Source organism: Alosa sapidissima, chromosome 7 (assembly GCF_018492685.1).
Source record: "Alosa sapidissima isolate fAloSap1 chromosome 7, fAloSap1.pri, whole genome shotgun sequence".
Lineage (NCBI taxonomy): Eukaryota > Metazoa > Chordata > Actinopteri > Clupeiformes > Clupeidae > Alosa > Alosa sapidissima.
In genome coordinates, this window is record NC_055963.1 from 4,855,109 (window position 1) to 4,875,108 (window position 20,000).

Sequence of the window (20,000 nt, forward strand, 5' to 3'; positions counted from 1 at the left end):
CCTACACCTCCTACTCCTCCTCTTTCCTCACCTCCGTCCTCCTCCCTCCTCCTACTCCCTCCTCCACTTCCTCCCCTCCTCTCCTCTCCTCTTCCCTCCCTCCTCCTCTTCCTCCCTCCCTCTCCTCTTCCTCCTCCCTCCTCTCCTCCCTCTCCTCCTCTCTCCTTCCTCCCCCTCCTCTTTCCTCCTCCTCTCTCCTCTTCCTCCTCCTCCTCTTCCTCTCCTCCTCTTCCTCCACCTCCTCTTCCCTCCTCCTCCTCTTCCTCCACCTCCTCCTCCTCTTCCTCACCTCCTCCTCTTCCTCCTCCACCTCCTCTTCCTCCTCCACCTCCTCTTCCTCCTCCACCTCCACCTCCTCCTCTTCATCCTCCTCCTCTTCCTCCTCCACCTCCACCTCCTCCTCCTCCTCTTTCCTCCTCCACCTCCACCTCCTCCACCTCCTCCTCCTCCTCTTCTGGCTCCTGCAGTGCCTGGTGCTGGGAGCAGGGGCCGTGTGGCTTGCGCACAGCGGTGGAGCTGGCTCTGCTGGGAGCTCAGGGTGGTGGTGCTAGAGAAGAGGGAGGCCTTTTCCAGGAACAACGTGCTCCACCTCTGGCCCTTCACCATCGTCGACCTCAGAGAGCTGGCCGCCAAGAAGTTCTACGGCAAATTCGCCACCGGAAGCCCTGGACCACATCAGTGAGTGTTTCTAACCCTTTAACCCTGGACCACATCAGTGAGTTCTACCCTTTAACCCTGGACCACATCAGTGAGTTCTACCCTTTAAACCCTTTAACCTTGGACCACATCAGTGAGTTCTATCTACCTTTAACCCTTTAACCTTGGACCACATCTGTGAGTTCTACCCTTTAACCCTTTAACCACATCAGTGAGTTCTACCCTTTAACCCAGCATCTGGGCATAGTGAGAAGGGCAGAAACATGGCCAGAAACACGGCCTTTCTATAGGTCTCCTATCTTGCATGTGGATAACATCCCAGGCTACAAAGTCAGCAGAAGCAGAGTGACTGATTCTGAGTTGATGCCTGATGTTCATCCTGACGCATAGGACTCTGTCTCTGTGTGTGTAGGCATACGGCAGCTGCAGCTGATCCTGCTGAAGGTGGCTCTGTTGCTGGGCGTGGAGGTGCACACAGGTGTGGAGTTTAGGGGTCTAAAGGAGCCGTCAGGGAACTCAGGTAGGTCTCCTGTCTGGGCCTCGGTTGCTCTCAGAGCAGAACAGTCTGAGCGCCTGTTTTTAATTTCATGTAGGTCCTTTTAAAATGGAAACAGAACTTCAAATGTTTAAAAAGGCCATCAGGTTTGAATGCGGTTTTATTATGGCGGCTTAATCTACCTCAGTGAGTGTTTTTCTAACTCAGTCACTTTTCTCTCTTTCCCTCCTCATATTTTGTCTCTCTCTTTTTCTCCTCCTTCCCTCTCTCTCTCTCTCCTCCTTCCCTCTCTCTCTCCCTCCCTCTCTCTCTCTCTCTCTCTCTCTCTCTCTCTCCTCCCTCTCCCTCTCTCCCTCTCCCTCTCTCTCTCCTCTCTCTCTCTCTCTCTCTCTCTCTCTCTCTCTCTCTCTCTCTCTCTCTCTCTCTCTCCCTCTCTCAGGATGGAGAGCTCAGTTGTCTCCTGCAGGCCACCCTGCTGCTGATTTCCAGTTTGATGTTTTTATTTCTGCAGGAGGGGGGCGCTATGTCCCAGAGGGTGAGCTCTTTTCTCCCTTATCTCTCATCTTTCACAGAATTCCCAAAAACTCCTCACTGCTCTGCTCGTCTCTTCTCATCAGTCTTCTTCTCGTCTCATCTTCTCTCATCCACTCTCTTTCTCTCCCGTCTCTTCATACGCTCCTCTTGAGGTCCCTTGTTTTCTGTAATCTCCTGCTTCACCAACAAAAAAGTCTGTCGTTCATTTGATGTCCACGGGCTACAGTAACACGCTGAGACAGCGCCACAGCCATGGTCATGTGCAGTAGAGCCTTCTGTGGTTGCTCTTGTGATGTGACGCAGCGGTCTGTCCCGTAGGTTTCCAGAGGAAAGAGCTTCGAGGGAAGCTGGCCATCGGCATCACGGCCAACTTCATCAACCGCCACACGCGCGCCGAGGCCCAGGTGCAGGAGATCAGCGGTGTGGCTCGCATCTACAACCAGAAGTTCTTCCAGGACCTGCACTCAGAGATGGGTGGGCACACACGCAGACCAGCAGTACCATGACACACACACACACACACTCACACACACAGGTCAGCCATATGATGTCACACAGCATATATATCCACACACACATGCACACACACACACACACACACACACACACACACACAAACCAGCCATAGGATGTCACACACGGCATATGTATCCACACACACGCACACACACACACACAGACCACCCATACGATGTCACACATGGCATATCCACACACACACACCGACCAGCCACACAATGTCATAAACGGCATATATATCCACACACACACACACACACAGACAGACCAGCCATATGATGTCACACGTGGCATATATATCAACACACACACAGACCAGCCATATGTTGTCAAACACGGTATATATACAGTATCAACACACAGACACACACACACACACACACACACACACACACACACACAATCACACTCACACACACAGGTCAGCCATATGATGTCACACAGCATATATATCCACACACACATGCACACACACACACACACACACACACAAACCAGCCATAGGATGTCACACACGGCATATGTATCCACACACACACACACACACACACACAGACCACCCATACGATGTCACACATGGCATATCCACACACACACACACCGACCAGCCACACAATGTCATAAACGGCATATATATCCACACACACACACACACACAGACAGACCAGCCATATGATGTCACACGTGGCATATATATCAACACACACACAGACCAGCCATATGTTGTCACACACGGTACATATACAGTATCAACCAGACATGTGGACTCGAGTCACATGACTTGGACTCGAGTCAGACTCGAGTCATGATTTTAATGACTTCAGACTTGACTTGATAAAATTCGGCATGACTTGCGACTCGACTTGGACTTGAATACTATTCACTCGAGACTTGACTCGGACTTTGCCTCTTTGACTTGTGACGACTTGACATGTCTCGAGTCAAAAACTACATTTCCTGATCGTGGATCAGTCATCCCAGAGATGCTTTCCCTCCGCGACTAAAAAAAAAAAAAAAAATAGCGGAGACAAGCGGCCAGTCTAGAGCACAGTTCAGTGCTGTCGCTACCCCCACATGCGTTACGCACTGTGTGTAGGGCACCAAGAGACAGAGAAACGACCAACATTTAGCCAATAACTAGTAGCTTTACAGCAAACTGATTTGCACTCTTGTTAGAGAACGTTTACAATGTCAAAATGCACCAACAGCATGTTACATAAAGATGATACTTTTCGAGTCCTCTCCATTAAGATCCAACTTGAACTTATGCTAGCCTACTGCATTTAATTGAGAACCCCATCTAAGCACGCACGAGAGGGAGAGAAAACGAGTGGCAGGTTCCAGCTGGCTTGTCATTGTTGATGATGATTGATATTTTCTTTTAAATATAAGAAACGTATAAAAGGAAATCATGAAGGCAACAAATACGAGATTTGGGGAAATTGCGGATTTATCCGGTTCTCACTACTGTTATAAACTATGAGATCCAGGTCACTATGACATAGGCTGCACTCACTGTGATTTGGAAAGTGGACAAGAATATGAAGAGTTGTCTTTGCCTTTGTGTAATGGAAATGGTGAGTCTTGAAGTAGGCCTATTCAATAATTTGTTTACATGAAGCACATTGATATGCCGATTGAAACGCATTCCACTCAGCTAGCTAGGTGGCTACTGGCTACCAGGCTCATAATTCACATTTAATTGCAAACAGAAAATGTCAAGCAAGCATCATGTCAAACATGCATCTATTTCCAAAGGAATGAAAGCTGTTTGTGCCAACTTAATATCATGCTTATCATTGTTAATATTGTGCTTTACATGTGGCACAAACAATGTTTGAGTTTGTGGACTAGCCATAGGCTATATTTGAATGGAGCTGGTAAAAAAAAGATCATTATGAGAATGTGTGGACAGTGGCACACAATGGGCTTAAAGTGACAGTGCACCATTTACAAATGAGATAAACAGCATCAAATGTGTAGTATTTCTTAAGAAATGAATACTTTAAAACAAAATGACTGTCATTATTATCTTTTAAATAATATAAAAGTGTTGACCTTGGCTTCCCTTATGAGTCGCCACTGGCAGACAGCCTAATAAATTGTTTGCAGGCAAATCTGTGGCCTAGCGCAGTGAAATGCCATCAGTCAAATTATTACTCATACTTACAGTGGGCTCTGCAATTTGGAAAAACAATATATATATTTGTCATGTAGCTATATCCGTTTTGTACAGATTACTCTGGTATGCACATGTGTATATTGTATGCGCATGCATATATCGTAAAAGATTTCAAGACATTCAAATTCTGTGGATTAGATGGAAGTGTTAAAATTATGATCGACAGTGCACCATTTACAAATGAGATAAACAGCATCAAATGTGTAGTATTTCTTAAGAAATGAATACTTTAAAACAAAATGACTGTCATTATTATCTTTTAAATAATATAAAAGTGTTGACCTTGGCTTCCCTTATGAGTCGCCACTGGCAGACAGCCTAATAAATTGTTTGCAGGCAAATCTGTGGCCTAGCGCAGTGAAATGCCATCAGTCAAATTATTACTCATACTTACAGTGGGCTCTGCAATTTGGAAAAACAATATATATATTTGTCATGTAGCTATATCCGTTTTGTACAGATTACTCTGGTATGCACATGTGTATATTGTATGCGCATGCATATATCGTAAAAGATTTCAAGACATTCAAATTCTGTGGATTAGATGGAAGTGTTAAAATTATGATCGATAGTCTAATAATGCCATTATTAAGTGAAGAGTACCTGATGACTTGTTCAGGACTTGAAAAAGATTGGGACTTGGACTTGGACTCGACTTGGCTTTGATGAGACTTGGACTTGGACTCGACTTGCCCTTCTCTCTATTTACTTGGGACTTGACTTGGACTTGAGTGCTAAGACTTGGGACTTACTTGTGACTTGCCAAACAGTGACTTGGTCCCACCTCTGGTATCAACACACAGACACACACACACACACACACACAATCACACTCACACACACAGGTCAGCCATATGATGTCACACAGCATATATATCCACACACACATGCATACACACACACACTCACAGATACACTATAACCTCTAATGCTATTCTTATCCATGCTTCAGGTATTGATCTTGAGAACATAGTTTACTACAAAGATGATACACATTACTTTGTGATGACGGCCAAAAAGAAGAGTCTGCTAAAGAAAGGTGTCATCAAACAGGTAACGACAACATACACCATCTCTCTCTATCTCTCTCTCTCTCTCTCTCTCTCTCTCTCTCTCTCTCCCTCCCTCCCTCTCTGGCTTTCATTCATTGTTTCTCTTTATCAATCTTTCCTTCTTTCAGTTAAATTCAATTCAGTAGAGCTTTATTGGCATGACAAAAATAAACATTATTTTGCTGAAGCATTTCTAATAGAGGTACCGGTAGTTAGTAGTTACAAGGACAGAACATCATGCATCATTCAACTGGTGTGTGTGTGTGTGTGTGTGTGTGTGTGTGTGTGTGTGTGGGCGGATGGGAGTGCATGTAAGTGTGTGTAGGTATGTGTGCATGACTGTGGTTTCTATCTTTCGCTTTTTTTCACTCACATGGCTTTGGCTCATGATTTTTATGTAGGTTCAGTTAGCCTTGAACATACCGGTACTTCTGGTTTTGTCAAATAATGACAAAGTATTCACATGTTCACTGAAGAATTCACATGCTCACTGTTCTGGTCTTGTCAAATAATGGCAAGAATTCACGTTATCTGTTTTTATGATCATCTTATTGATGTTTGGCTCTGAACTGTTGGAAACTAACTCCAGCAGAAGAGCCTGAAGCTATGTCAGGGCTATGCTGTTTTAGATTGACTTTTGTCAGATCCAGTCAAGAGGCTTTAGGTACACATTAGGATTTCCATAACTTCCTTTGGAAGACTGCTGGGTAATATAAATAACACAAAGTTGATTGTGCTTAAGAATATTCATACATTCTGGGCTTTGAGAACTTCTGAGGCCAGATGAGTCACCATATTTTTAACAGAACACTTGAAATGAAGTCAGAGCTACTTTATCACAGCTTGAGTCCCTCTGTGCGTTCGTTTGCATTTAATGAATTTGTGCAGTTTGTTTGAGAATGTCCACAAGATTAAAGCAGAGCGCACAGCTAAATGTGGTGTTCCTCACGTCTCTCTTGATCCTTTGTCTGTCTCTCAGGACTACAGTGATGCTGAGCAGTTGTTGGCTCCGAGCAATGTGTGTCAGGAGGCTCTGATGCGCTATGCGTATGAGGCAGCCGACTTCTCCACCAGCAACCTTCTGCCCGGCCTGGAGTTTGCCCGTAACCATGCCAACCGGCCAGACGTGGCCATGTTTGACTTCACGTGCATGCATCGTGCAGAGAACGCCTCACTTGTCAGGGAGAGGAAGGGCAAGAGGCTGTTGATGGCCCTGGTGGGGGATTGTTTGGTAGAGGTACTTAAACACACACACACACACACACACACACACACACACACACACACACACACACACACACACACACACACACACACACACACACATCAGGGGTGGCAATCAGCAGAGGTCCCATGAGTCAATAATATTTTTTTTACATATTTGCATTATCCTTGGCGCTGTTATGAAAATGCATAATGGCACATTGGAGTGTTTTAACTTTGCTTATTGCAAATGAGGTCTTCTCTTAAATGAGGTCTTCTCTTATCTAGTGACATGAACGTGTCAGCCCTCTGCTCAGCTGTAAGTGACTTGTAAGGCCTGTATATATTATGATGCCAAATAAGGACTGCTGCAGATTGAATCTGGTGTTTCAGAGAGCATGCTCCGTGGTCAGTGTGTTGCACATGGTGTGCTAAGAATATACATCTAAACTAGGTAGCGAGGCCATTTCAGTCTTTCATTTCAAGCCAGAACAAGAAACAAATTCATCACAAAGGGCAAATAAGTAGACCTATTACTGAGCAACAGCAGAGAAATACTACCATTAAAAAATGAAACACTACACTTCATGATGGACTTGAGCTACAGTTTAACGGTAATAGATTGTATCGTACACACATGCAAATACATTATATCACACTCAAGTCTGTTCACACTCATAAACCCCATCATGTGATGGCATACTGTAGCTCAACACAGCCACATATCAGTATGCACTTTATTCCTCACTCACCTTATTGGTCTCGTTGTTTTTCTATCCTCCCTCTCTCTCTGTGTGTGTGTGTGTGTGTGTGTGTGTGTGTGTGTGTGTGTGTGTGCGCGCACAGCCATTCTGGCCCTTAGGAACAGGTGTAGCCCGTGGGTTTCTTGCATCATTTGACACAGCGTGGATGGTGAGGAGCTGGGGAAAGGGAGTGCCTCCCCTTCAGGTCCTTGCAGAGAGGTGAAGAAGCACCCCCTCTTTATCACACACACACACACACACACACACACACACAGACTCTCATACACACACTCTCTCTCTCATACACACACTCTCTCTCTCACACACACACACACACACACAGACTCTCATACACACACTCTCTCTCTCATACACACACTCTCTCTCTCTCACACACACACACTCTCTCTCTCTTACACACACACACACACACACTTGTGAAGCAATGCAAAATGCACACATCCTGTCCCTTTGCACCCACCATGTACTGTACATCCATGCATAGTTTCATTGTAGTCACATTCATGCATAGTTTCACTTAGTGTCAAAAAGCCCACTGGAGATGGATGAAGGCCAGGTTCTCTGTGTCTCATGTCTGTCAGAGAGAGCGTCTACAAGCGGCTGTCTCAAACCAGTCCAGAGAATACCAACAAGAACTATGCCAACTACAGCCTCAACCCCTCCACCCGCTACCCCAACATCAACACAAGCACCATCTCACCCAACCAGGTACAGAGACAACCAAACCCACACTCACACATACACGCACACACTCACACGTACACGCACACACTCACACGTACACGCACACACTCACACGTACACGCACACACTCACACGTGCATGCACACACTCACACATGCTTCGACAAGGTGTGAATACTTTTGGAAACAAATGGCGCATAGGTACGGTCACATTGCAAACCTCATTTTTAAAATAAGATTTTTTTTTATTCTCAGATCAGATTGTCCCATCTTGATGGTCCTGTGAACTGAATTAACTGATTAATGATATGTTTCACCAACAACAAGTCATATGTGTCACCAACAACAATGATGCTGCATCCCAAATAACTAGGTCATAGGATATTTAAAATTCCCAAGTGACCAAGTCCAAACCTTAAAGTCTCTAGGTCTGCTAGCCATAGAGTCTCACATGCAATTCCTTCAGATAGAATTCACCTGACGGCAGAAATCATCTTGCCAGCCTACTTGCAAAGTGCAATGCTAGTCTTCTTGTGCAATACTTCCAATTAAGTTCATTCTTAACATAAATATGAATACTCAAAAAAGTGGAATAAGTGTGGTAAGAAACCACAACAAAAGTCTAATGTGAGTTTAAGTAAATGGATTGAAATGCATAACGCAAAACCAGATATCATTGTGTGATGGCGAGGGAATTCCATAGCCAGTAGCACTTTTGATATCCCAGCAGGTCAGTTAGGAAGCCGGGCACACCTGCCCACTGGGCTCCTACCCCACAAAGCAGACACACAGGGCTGGATTTACACAACGTCTTCAGTCTGCATCTGGGGTTCTTGATAGAGTGTAATATTCATGAAATACGATTAGAATTGGCAGTGAGCAGGCATTCCATCAAAATAGGCCTTTTATGATTATTGTCTGGAATTATAACGCAGTTTGCATTGTATGTATTTATTTATTTATTTATTTATTTGGGTTTTGTGCTGTGATACTGTAGATCAATACTGTTATAATGCTGTAATACTGAAACGTATTGTAATAATATTGGATTGTGAATGGGATCCTCACCCTTACTGTGCTAGCAGTGGGCCTGCCTACTATTCCCTTTTTCTTTATCTGGAGCAGGTTCACTAATATTGCATCACTATTCCCTTTTTCTTTGTTTTTATATCAACATCCTCCTCACCTACAGGTAGTGTGAGGCCACTTCTGCTACTTGCGAAATGAATCAGCAACAGCATATTGTTCATTATAATATTAATCCATTGTCTAATACTCCTAATACTGCCTAACAAATGTGTGTGTGTATGTGTGTGTGTGTGTGTGCATTTGTGTTTGTGTGTGCACGGAAATGTTAGGTACAGCATCTCTATGATCGTGAAGACCTCACAGATGACAGCCGCAAGAGAACGCTGAAGCAAACGACTCGCCTCCGCAATGGTACACACACACACACACACACACACACACACACACACACAGAGAGAGAGAGAGAGAAGAGAAAGAGATAAATAATGTCTCTCTGTCACCTACAGCCTGTGCATATACAGTGTGAAAACACATGCTCAGTACACTGGGTCAGCTAGGGTTCCACTCACACAGCACAAAACATGTTGTTGATGTGTGTTGGCAGAGTCGGGTAGTGCCACTTTGGTGAACTTGCTGAAATGGTGCCAGCGCAACACAAGCGGGTACAAGCGGGTGAAGGTGAAGGACATGAAGGAGTCGTGGAGGTCAGGCCTGGCCCTGTGTGCCCTCATCCACCGCTTCAGACCAGAGCTCATGTGAGTCCCCATAAACCTCCGTCTACGCAGCAACTCACCCACTATCTGGATATCACTTTGTCTGAGACCTCATGTACGTGTGTGTGTGTGTGTGTGTGTGTGTGTTGCTTGTGTGTTGTGTGTGTGTGTGTGTTGTGTGCGTGTGCGTGTGTGTGTTGTGTGTGTGCATGTGTGTGTGCATGTGTGTGTGTGTGTGTGTGTGCGTCCACATGTGCATGTTTGCTGCATGTTGCTCCACAGGAACTTTTCCTCCCTGGATGAGTCCAATGCAGCCTACAATAACCAGCTGGCGTTCGACGTCCTGCAGAGAGAGCTGGGCATTGCCCCAATCATGTCTGGGGCTGACATGGCTAGCTGCGTCCAGATCGACCAGCTGTCCATGATGCTGTACCTCTCTCAGGTCCACAGTGCCTTCTCCAAACAAGCGCCTCCCACAGGTACGCCTAGCTGCTACTAGACATGACCATTCTATCAATCATTTTATCAATCATTCTATGACCATTAAATGACCATTCTAAGACACTGACTTGCAGACGAGGTGTGAAAGAGACGTTCAGTGAGGTTATTGTCTTCTGTGGTCACTAATTGGGCCTTTACACCAGATCTGGTTTTGAAGTGTTTTTTTTTTATTTATTTTTTTAAAGTATATATTTTTTGGGCTTTTTATGCCTTTAATGAGAGGACAGTGAAGAATGACAGGAAGCGAGTGGGAGAGAGAGTCGGGGTGGGATCCGGAAAGGACCACGGGGCGGGAATCGAACCCGGGTCGCCGGCGTACGGTGCAGGTGCCCCAGCCAGTCGCGCCACAGCTGGGGCCTTAAAGCGTTTACAGCGTATTTTTACACTTTCCTTCTACTTTTCGAGCTCTTTTTAGTATTTAGCATTTTAGTGACATCTCAAACCACATCTAATGCAGGGTTCCCAGATGGCTTTGAGCTTATTAAAGATTTAGAATGACAGCATCCGGCACAGTGTCACTAGAAATGCCTTTTATTTTGAAATCTAATCGATGAAAAATGACAATTGCTAGATTTGTTGTGAGATAAATAATTTTCTGTGCAGTATTTTCTGTGCAAGCTGTTCAAATGAATGATTTGTACCCATTTTATACACATATAGTATTCATATAATTTCACATTCAACACTTCCCAGTTTTTGTCGTTTGGAAATAAATACCACACGAGGTAGAAATAATGAAAGAAATGGTTAGGCACGAGGTATACAAATGGATATGCCTTATTAAATAATGACTCCAGGCTCTCTGGCTTTTGGTAAATAAATGCTCAAGTGACGTGTGTGTGTTGTGTAGGGGAACACAGTGCAGCATGGCTGGCCCTTTAAGAACCCTTCCCATCATGCACCTGGTGTTTGGTGGGGGCTGGTCCATGGGCTCAGCTGAGCGCTGCGAGGCAGAGAGAGAGAGGGAGAGAGAGAGGGAGAGCGAGGGAGGGAGAGAGAGAGAGAGGGAGAGCGAGGGAGGGGGGAGAGAGAGAGACTGGGTGTGGGGTCGTGCTCAGAAGCATCAGCGAGCCTCATCTAGTGGGAAGCGCTGGGCACAGGCGACATGCTGCGTGGGGCGGGGGCGGGAGAGCATCACTCGGCTGCAGCTCGCGCACACACACTCACACACACTCACACACACTCCGGTGCCGTGCTCAGGGGAAGGCATACCAGCGCGGCTCCCATAAGCAGGTATGATTGACTGAAAAGGGTGTGTGTGTGTTTTTCTGGATTGCTATGAAGACTGGGCAGGGCAGGTAGTGTGTTGCTAGCAAGAGAGAGAGAGAGAGAGGGGGGGGGGGGGGGGGGGGGTGGCGGCGTCATCATACTGTAAACACGACACCTAGCACAGGCTGTCAGTCACAGAGGCTTGTCATGTATGTGTTTAGAGGGGTCTCTCTCTCTGTGTGTGTGTGTGTGTGTGTGTGTGTGTGTGTGTGTGTGTGTGTGTGTGTGTGAAGTACCTGATTGCTGAGTGAGTGTGAGTGTGTGCTTACTGGGAGGAGAGCCGTGGCTATTGATTGCAGTGCGCTGGAAATGAGTTAGCAGCATATTTAACTGTGTCGAGAGAGCAAGAGTTGCCAATTAAACACGTAATACATCTGCACACACACATAAACACCAAACACACACACTCACGCACACACACACAAACACACACGCAAACACACACACACACAAACAAACACACGCAAACACACACACACAAATCTGTTTTTTATGTAAATAGTTTTGATTTAGTTTGTTTGGGGTTTTGTGGGATATGTTTAGTAAAATTGCTATTGAAGTCAGTCCTGATCCCCTGATGTTTCAAAGATAATGATACTGTGAATCCCTTTTCCTGTTGACGTGGCTCATGCTGGAATTGCCATGCTTGTTTTTGTGTTTGCTTCTGGAGGTAGCCTATTGGGTTTTGTCATTGAAATTGCAATGAGGAAATATACTAAATATCCCATTGTTTGTGGTCTGGGATTGAGGTCTACAGAAGATAAGAACCTGTGTGTGTGTATGTTTGTGTTGTAGATGAAATCTGTCAGTTGGCGCCCTCCAAGCCAGTTTCCCTGTTCGCTGCCCGATCTGCCATCAGTTTCCTGAACAAGCTGAAACACAACTCCCTGCAGCGCCGCAAGGTATCAGCACATACTAAACACACACACACACATTAACACATACAAACACACATACACGCAAACACAAACACAAACACACACACACATACACATACACACACACACACACACATACACATACACACACACACATACACACACACACACACACATACACACACACACACACAGCTCTGCTGTTAATAGTTGGAATGTAAATAAAAAGGCTGTGTTTTCCTATGGAGCAGAATGAGGTTACGCTGAGTGCAGGTAGGCAGTTAACCGTTTCCAAGCTGCATTATGCAACGCCTGTGAGCGCCGTACACTGGGAGACGCTGAGGTGCTGAAGCAGGAGCAAGAGCAGAGCGGGTGTTGTGCTCCGAGAGACGCCTCAGCGCTGCCGCTAGCCTGATGTTGTGCTCCGAGAGACGCCTCAGCGCTGCCGCTAGCCTGGTGTAGCTCACTGCTCGCCTCGCGCTCACTCGGCAGAACAAAGAGGCTGTGGGGTTTTGATCTTCCCAACGCGCATCACGCTCAGCCCAGGCCCTGGGCCCTTATCTGCTGAGGAGCAGGTGGCCCAGCGATCTCACGCTGCAGCCTGCTTCTTTAGGAGGCCTTTTGTGGTGCCGTGCCATGGATATATAGCGTGGATCAATTATTTAACACAACAATTCATGTCCTTGGGTCGCCTTAAGCGGCACAGCCATGGCTGTGAAATCGCTCTTCTAATATAATAATAAATGTTTTATGGTGCCAGTGGGAGCGTTGAAGGTCCACGTTGCAGGACATAAACATCCTGTTTATTTCTAGTTTTGAGGTGAAACTTGCGATTGCCCCACCCATTCCTCTCCAAGCAGCATAAAAGCTGCCTGTACTCTGTGGAAGCCCCGTCAACAGCACTGGCCTCTTTAACAACCATGAGTCCAACAAAAGCCCCTCTGTAAAAACCACCCGTGAAATTTTGCCATCACGAGCCCTGTACGCGACCGCAGCCAATAAGACGCCCCAGGTGCGAGCATATGGCCAATGAGGAGCCTCCCTCTGAACAGATGCTGCTGATGATGAGCACCGTGGTGTTGTAAGTGGCTTGGCGGTGGTCTAAGTCGTTGTTTATTTTGAGCCCTCTCTGCCGGGGCGTTGCGTAACGCCCTGAGGCATCTGCGCTCATGTGACTCCTGCTCCACAGGACAGCCTGGCTGCAGAGAGGAAGAGGACTCTGAGGATGAGGAAGGAGGAGGGCGAGGAGGAGGAGGAGGAGGTGAGTTCCCCCCTCATCTCACACTGGGATCTGGCATGCATGCATATGTGTGTGTGTGTGTGTGTGCGTGTGTGTGTGTGTGCTATCACCTTTGCAGTGTTTTCCCACTGACCTGTGAATTTTATTTGGTAGTGCGTCATCCTGTGTTGTCCTGATTAGCACTCTGAGTGTGTGTGTGTGTGTGTGTGTGTGTGTGTGTATGTCCAACTCCAGAGAGTGTCCCTCCCCTCCCCTCACACTAGGAGGCAGGTGCAGCCTGATGGACACACACAGCTCACACACCTGCTCTTCTCTCTCTACATCGCCCTCTCTATAGATGCACAAAGATTTTATTCTCTCTCTCTATCTATCTATCTATCTATCTATCTATCTATCTATCTTTCTCTCTCTCTCTCTCTCTCTCTCTCTCTCTCTCTCTCTCTCTCTCTCTCTCTCTCTCTCTCTCTCTCTCTCTCTCTCTCTCTCTCTCTCTCTCTCTCACACTCACACACACTTCCTCACTCACACACACACTCACACTCACACTCACGTAAGAAAGGTAAGTGAACCATTCGCCCAGAACATAGCCGCGATGACAGACATGTGTAATAGATTGAAGCCCTGGAAAAGGGAGACCAGTGAAGCAGTGCTGCAACATCACAGTCCTGGGAAGTGGCCGTTGGCTCTCCTGAACCAGTCTGCTGAATGCCCCCCCCCCCCCCCCCCCCCCCAATTCTCTGCGTGTGTGTGGTCAGCGATGTCCATCAGGAGTCTACAACTCTGTTCTCACTCTGCCCACTGCTGTCTGTAAAGTGCTCTGTGTTCGTCTCTGCTCTGTCCTGCGCAGGCTGTGACCCCCGTGACCCCTGTTGTCACGGTGACGCCCGGGGCCCCTGACTCGCCCGAGGCCCCCCTGGACAGCGAGGTGTGCTACTTCTGTGGCCAGCGGCTGTATGTGCTGGAGCGAGAGAGCGCTGAGGGCAAGTTCTTCCATCGCAGCTGCTTCACCTGCCACCACTGCAGCGCCACTCTCAGGCAGGGAGGCTACTCGCACCACCAGAGCACCGGTCAGTTCTCACCCCACATCCCAAGCCCTGATTGGAGCTAAGCACAAATAGGTAGAGCAGGCCAACATGGCCTTAGACAAGGATATAATCATTTGCACATGGTTTGGCTTTGGCTAAGGACGATACCGACCTTGGCATCGTGTTCATGTGTGATGATTCACCAAGGTTTTCATCATCCATTACACGTGTATTAAATATGTATATGTTCTTGTTGACATTTTATTAATTATATGTATATATTTGCTCATGTTAGCACCTTTAGTGTTGCATGTAGTGTCAATGAATGAAATAGCAGAAGAGATGTATATATTTGAACTAGGCCTTTTAGAGTAGACCTGTTCTTTCCATTTTGTCTTGTGGATGTGGTAGTGTTGTGAGGTGAATGTGTAGGCCTGTAGCGTGTGGTGTGGTAGTGTTGTGAGGTGAATGTGTAGGCCTGTAGCGTGTGGTGTTGTTTGTGTGTGTGTGTCCGTCCGTGTGACTCTTACAGCTGCTCTACCTGTAGTCAGTCCTGAGGAGACTGCTGGCCCTCTGACTGTGTGTGTGTGTGTGTGTTTGTGTGTGTGTGTCCGTTGAGACTCTTGCAGCTGCGTTACCTGTAGTCAGTCCTGAGGAGGCTGCTGGGCCTCTGACTCTCCACAGAGAGGAGGGGCTCAATTATTCAGCTGCACAATAAAAAATGGATGCACAGCCCGGCTTAAAGTACCCCAAGTTTAACAAGAGCAATGGCATCACAAACTGTGTGTGTGTGTTTGTGTGTGAGTGTCTGTGTGTGAGTGTCTGTGTGTGAGTGTCTGTGTGTGAGTGTCTGTGTGTGTGTGTCTGTGTGTGTATGTCTGTGTGTGTGTGTCTGTTTCTGTGTTTGTGTCTGTTTCTGTGTGTGTGTGTGCGTGTGCGCGCGTGTGTGTGTGCGTGTGTGTGTGTGTGCGTGTGTGTGTGGAGGAGGAAGAGGGAGTTGTTGTAAACGGTGTTGTGTTTGGCGTATCTGCAGGAAGGTTCTACTGTGAGCTGCACTCTGAGGAAATGGAACTGGGCCACAGGAATCTGTCCACACACTCTGAGGTACACACACACACACACACACACACACACACACACACACACACACACACACACAGGCACCTGAATTAGATGAAAGGTAAACACAGATGTATAGTCCAGACAAGTATGTCACACACACACACACACACACACACACACACACACACATACACACACAAATACACACACTCCGGCTCAGTGTAGTTTCCTACAGCTGCTGTAATCACAGCTCTATCCAAATGCATCATGGGGATAAAAATACAGCTCTGTCACTGCCGTGATTATCTCTGCACCATCCACTTGTCAGCAGCTGATTGTGGCATCATATTGTGTGTTGGAGTACTCTATGTGTTTACGTCTTGTGGCATCATATTGTGTGTTGGAGTACTCTATGTGTTTACGTCTTGTGGCATCATATTGTGTGTTGGAGTACTGTATGTGTTTACGTCTTGTGGCATCATATTGTGTGTTGGAGTACTCTGTGTGTTTATGTCTTGTGGCATCATATTGTGTGTTGGAGTACTGTATGTGTTTACATCTTGTGTTGTAGTGGAGAGGTACTGTAATGCATGGACACCACACACTGCTTGTATGCAGAAGTAGGTAGACTTGGCTTGTGTTATGTGCACTCTGTGTGTGTGTGTGTGTGTGTGTTTTGAGAGGTCATCTCTGGCTCTCAGTGCTCTGCAGGCAGGAGCAGCCCCCAGCCCTTCTCAGATTACACCCCCCCCCCCAAGCCCTTCTCAGGTTACAAACACACTCAGGAACTGGGTGCACAGGGCAGCATTACATACTGTAGTCTTTCTGAGGCTCTCTTACACACACACACACACACACACACACACACACACACACTGGGTGTACAGGGCAGCATTACATAGTCTTCCTGAGGCTCTCTTTCACACACACACACACACACACACACACACACACACACACACACACACACACACACACTGGGTGTACAGGGCAGCATTACATACTGTAGTCTTCCTGAGACTCTCAGCAGTCAGACACATGCTGCCATCCTAACTAATCATCACATGCGCTGTTTGATCACCGCTAGTTAGGGCTGAAAGACTGAATCCATTTTTAATACAAATCTCAATTTGAAGTAGTGCCATTAGCAAATCAGACCGCAATTAATCAAACAGGTTACGACACTGATTATTTGGGAGTATTTTGCTACTTCTTGGTGCAACATGATGAACAAGCACCAACTTTTAGATATTTTCTCCACATTGTTCAGCCCTATTACTCGTGTAAGGTCAGGTGACATTGACCCCGTGACATTGAGCTCAGAGCTTAGGACTGACCTAGCGTTCATGGGCTTCGTAAAAACCTTTTTCCCAGTGAAAACATCATCATTCCGCATCATTCACGTCACGTAATGTGTGAGTCAGAGGTCGGAAACTGGGGCTAGATTTTGCTAACAGAGTTGCCCAGTTAGGGGCTCGTCATCACTTTTGTCGTCACGTTGTAGTTCGTTTGTAGACCATGTGGCCTTTCATGTCCAACAGTTTTAATGTGAACTTGGGAATTTGCCATTTTTGTCACTTGAAAGCTGCATATCTTTCTTTCACAAGCGTCTTACACTATATTTTAAGCAAATACAGTTGTTCATTTAGGATTAGTGAGTGTATGTTTTAACCTTTGTTGTGGCATCCGTGTTTGTCACACATTCCGACGGCAAAGCACATGAACACTCGCTGTGGGAAAAACAAAGTAGCCACGGGGGCGGTCCTTGTCATTCCCAAGTAGTGCATCATTTCCTGTCTGTTGTTTCCCATCCAGGATGACTCAGCCTCGAGTGGAGAGGGCAGTGATGAGGAGGTGTACTGGAAGAGTGAGGTGAACAAGTCCGATCCAGCACCTGCCTCGGCAGACTCTGCTGTGGCAGAGCGGTCACCTGATCCTCACCCTGTCCCCAAGAAGGCCTCCCCGCACAGGCCGTCCAAGCTGCCGGAGCCTGGGCACAAAGCGGCATCAGAGGACTCCGCCAGTGCCAGCCCCGTGCCCGCTCCACGCGGGGCACACGCGCGCCAACCTCAGTCCCCCCCCACGCCAAAGCCACGCACCGTCCATCTTCCGGCATTCCCTACCAAGCCCTCACCCCCCCTGGACCAACGCCAGACAAAGCCTGAGGCTGTGAAGGAGGAGGAGGAGGAGGAGGAGACCCCCAGCGGTCAAGCTGAGAACGGACGTGTGAACGGAGCGGACAGCGCCTCCCCCAGGTCAGAAACCAGAAGTGCGAACGGAGCGGACAGCGCCTCCCCCAGGTCCGAAACCGCAAAGCTGCGGAAGCTGCAGCTGTCGGACGAGGAGCGCAGTCAGCTGGGCAGCCTGAGCTACAGCCAGGACTCGGACTCGGAGACGCCGGCCTCCTCATCGGCCTCGTCCTCCTCCTCCTCCAAGCGCGTGGACGGAGGGGCGGAGGGGGCCGGTCAGCAGGAGGGGAGCTTCTGGAGCGCGGGCCGGCCGGGGAGCCACGTGCGGGAGCACCGCAACCGCCGCTGCGTCCGGAGGAAGACCGAGCCGCCCGGCGGAGGCGCCAACGGAAGCCAGCAGGGCGGTCGCGTGCGCTCCAAGTTCTCCCCCTGGAACCTGTCGTCCCCGCGGCTCGGCCAGCACCACCGTCTCAGCGTCCACGTGGCGGGAGCTGGTCAGTTGCACACACACACTACGCATCCTAAACAACACACACACACACACACACACACACTACGCATCCTAAACAACACGCACACACACACACACACACACACACACTACGCATCCTAAACAACACGCACACACACACACACACACACACACACACACTACGCATCCTAAACAACACACACACACACACACTATGCATCACACACTACGCATCCTAAACAACACACACACACACACTACGCATCCTAAACAACACACACACACACACACACACACACACACACTATGCATCACACACTACGCATCCTAAACAACACACACACACACACTACGCATCACACACTACGCATCCTAAACAACACACACACACACACACACACATCACACACTACGCATCCTAAACAACACACACACACACACACATCACACACTACGCATCACACACTACACATCCTAAACAACACACACACACACACACACATCACACACTACGCATCACACACTACGCATCCTAAACAACACACACACACACACACACATCACACACTACGCATCACACACTACGCATCCTAAACAACACACACACACACACACATCACACACTACGCATCCTAAACAACACACACACACACACACACACTACGCATCACACATCACGCATCCTAAACAACATACACACACACACACATTACACACTACGCATCCTAAACAACACACACACACATCACACATTACGCATCCTAAACAACATACACACACACACATCACACACTACGCATCCTAAACAACATACACACACACACACACGCATCACACACTATGCATCCTAAACAACATACATACACACACACACACACACATCACGCATCCTAAACAACATACACACACATCACACACTACGCATCCTAAACAACATACACACACACACATCACACATTACGCATCCTAAACATACACACACATCACACATTACGCATCCTAAACAACATACACACGCACACACACACATTGAAGAGGCAGAATTCACTCAAACTAGTCAGACTTAAGACCGTTGATTCCATGCACTGACCAGTGGTTAATTAGCCTGGCTCCGCCCTCCTATGTACTTCCGCTCAATTTTCATTTTCCTTCAGTACGTCGTCTGGGATTTCGGTATATTCGCGGGTTTTCTCAGGCCAGATTTTACCTGACCAATCAGCAAACAGAGGGGTTGGCTGAGAACGATGACGTTGAGGTCGTGTGCTAGTATGAGCCAGACATACGTCACAACCAAACGTTAGCGATTGGTTATGGCAGATCCAGAGTGGCTCTGGGCAGATCCAATAGTTTTAAACTTCAAGTACAGAGTTACCGCTTGGCAGTGGGAAGTGGCCAGAGTCTCTGGACAATATGAAATGTAGGAGAGTCTGGTAGGACCAGGCTAGTGGTTAATATCCACAGGACGAGCTCCAGAGGCTAGTTGCTTACTAATTGCTGACTAACTGGTCAATGCGGTGGTAATGCAACACTTA

The 20,000-nt window shown here is 47.3% G+C and overlaps 1 protein-coding gene across 1 annotated transcript in view; it reads left to right on the top strand.

Annotated features, from left to right (window-relative positions):
- mical1 (microtubule associated monooxygenase, calponin and LIM domain containing 1) overlaps window positions 1-20,000 on the top strand; it is a 31,471-nt gene that overhangs the window by 5,926 nt on the left and 5,545 nt on the right. The window contains 19 exon segments of the mRNA XM_042098852.1: window positions 468-485; window positions 487-534; window positions 536-664; window positions 666-678; window positions 1,070-1,177; window positions 1,593-1,688; window positions 2,006-2,161; window positions 5,341-5,441; window positions 6,420-6,677; window positions 7,490-7,605; window positions 7,989-8,115; window positions 9,449-9,530; window positions 9,724-9,874; window positions 10,115-10,311; window positions 12,398-12,504; window positions 13,670-13,741; window positions 14,568-14,787; window positions 15,779-15,849; window positions 17,623-18,490. Of these exon segments, the coding sequence (XP_041954786.1) occupies window positions 468-485; window positions 487-534; window positions 536-664; window positions 666-678; window positions 1,070-1,177; window positions 1,593-1,688; window positions 2,006-2,161; window positions 5,341-5,441; window positions 6,420-6,677; window positions 7,490-7,605; window positions 7,989-8,115; window positions 9,449-9,530; window positions 9,724-9,874; window positions 10,115-10,311; window positions 12,398-12,504; window positions 13,670-13,741; window positions 14,568-14,787; window positions 15,779-15,849; window positions 17,623-18,490 (2,938 nt within the window).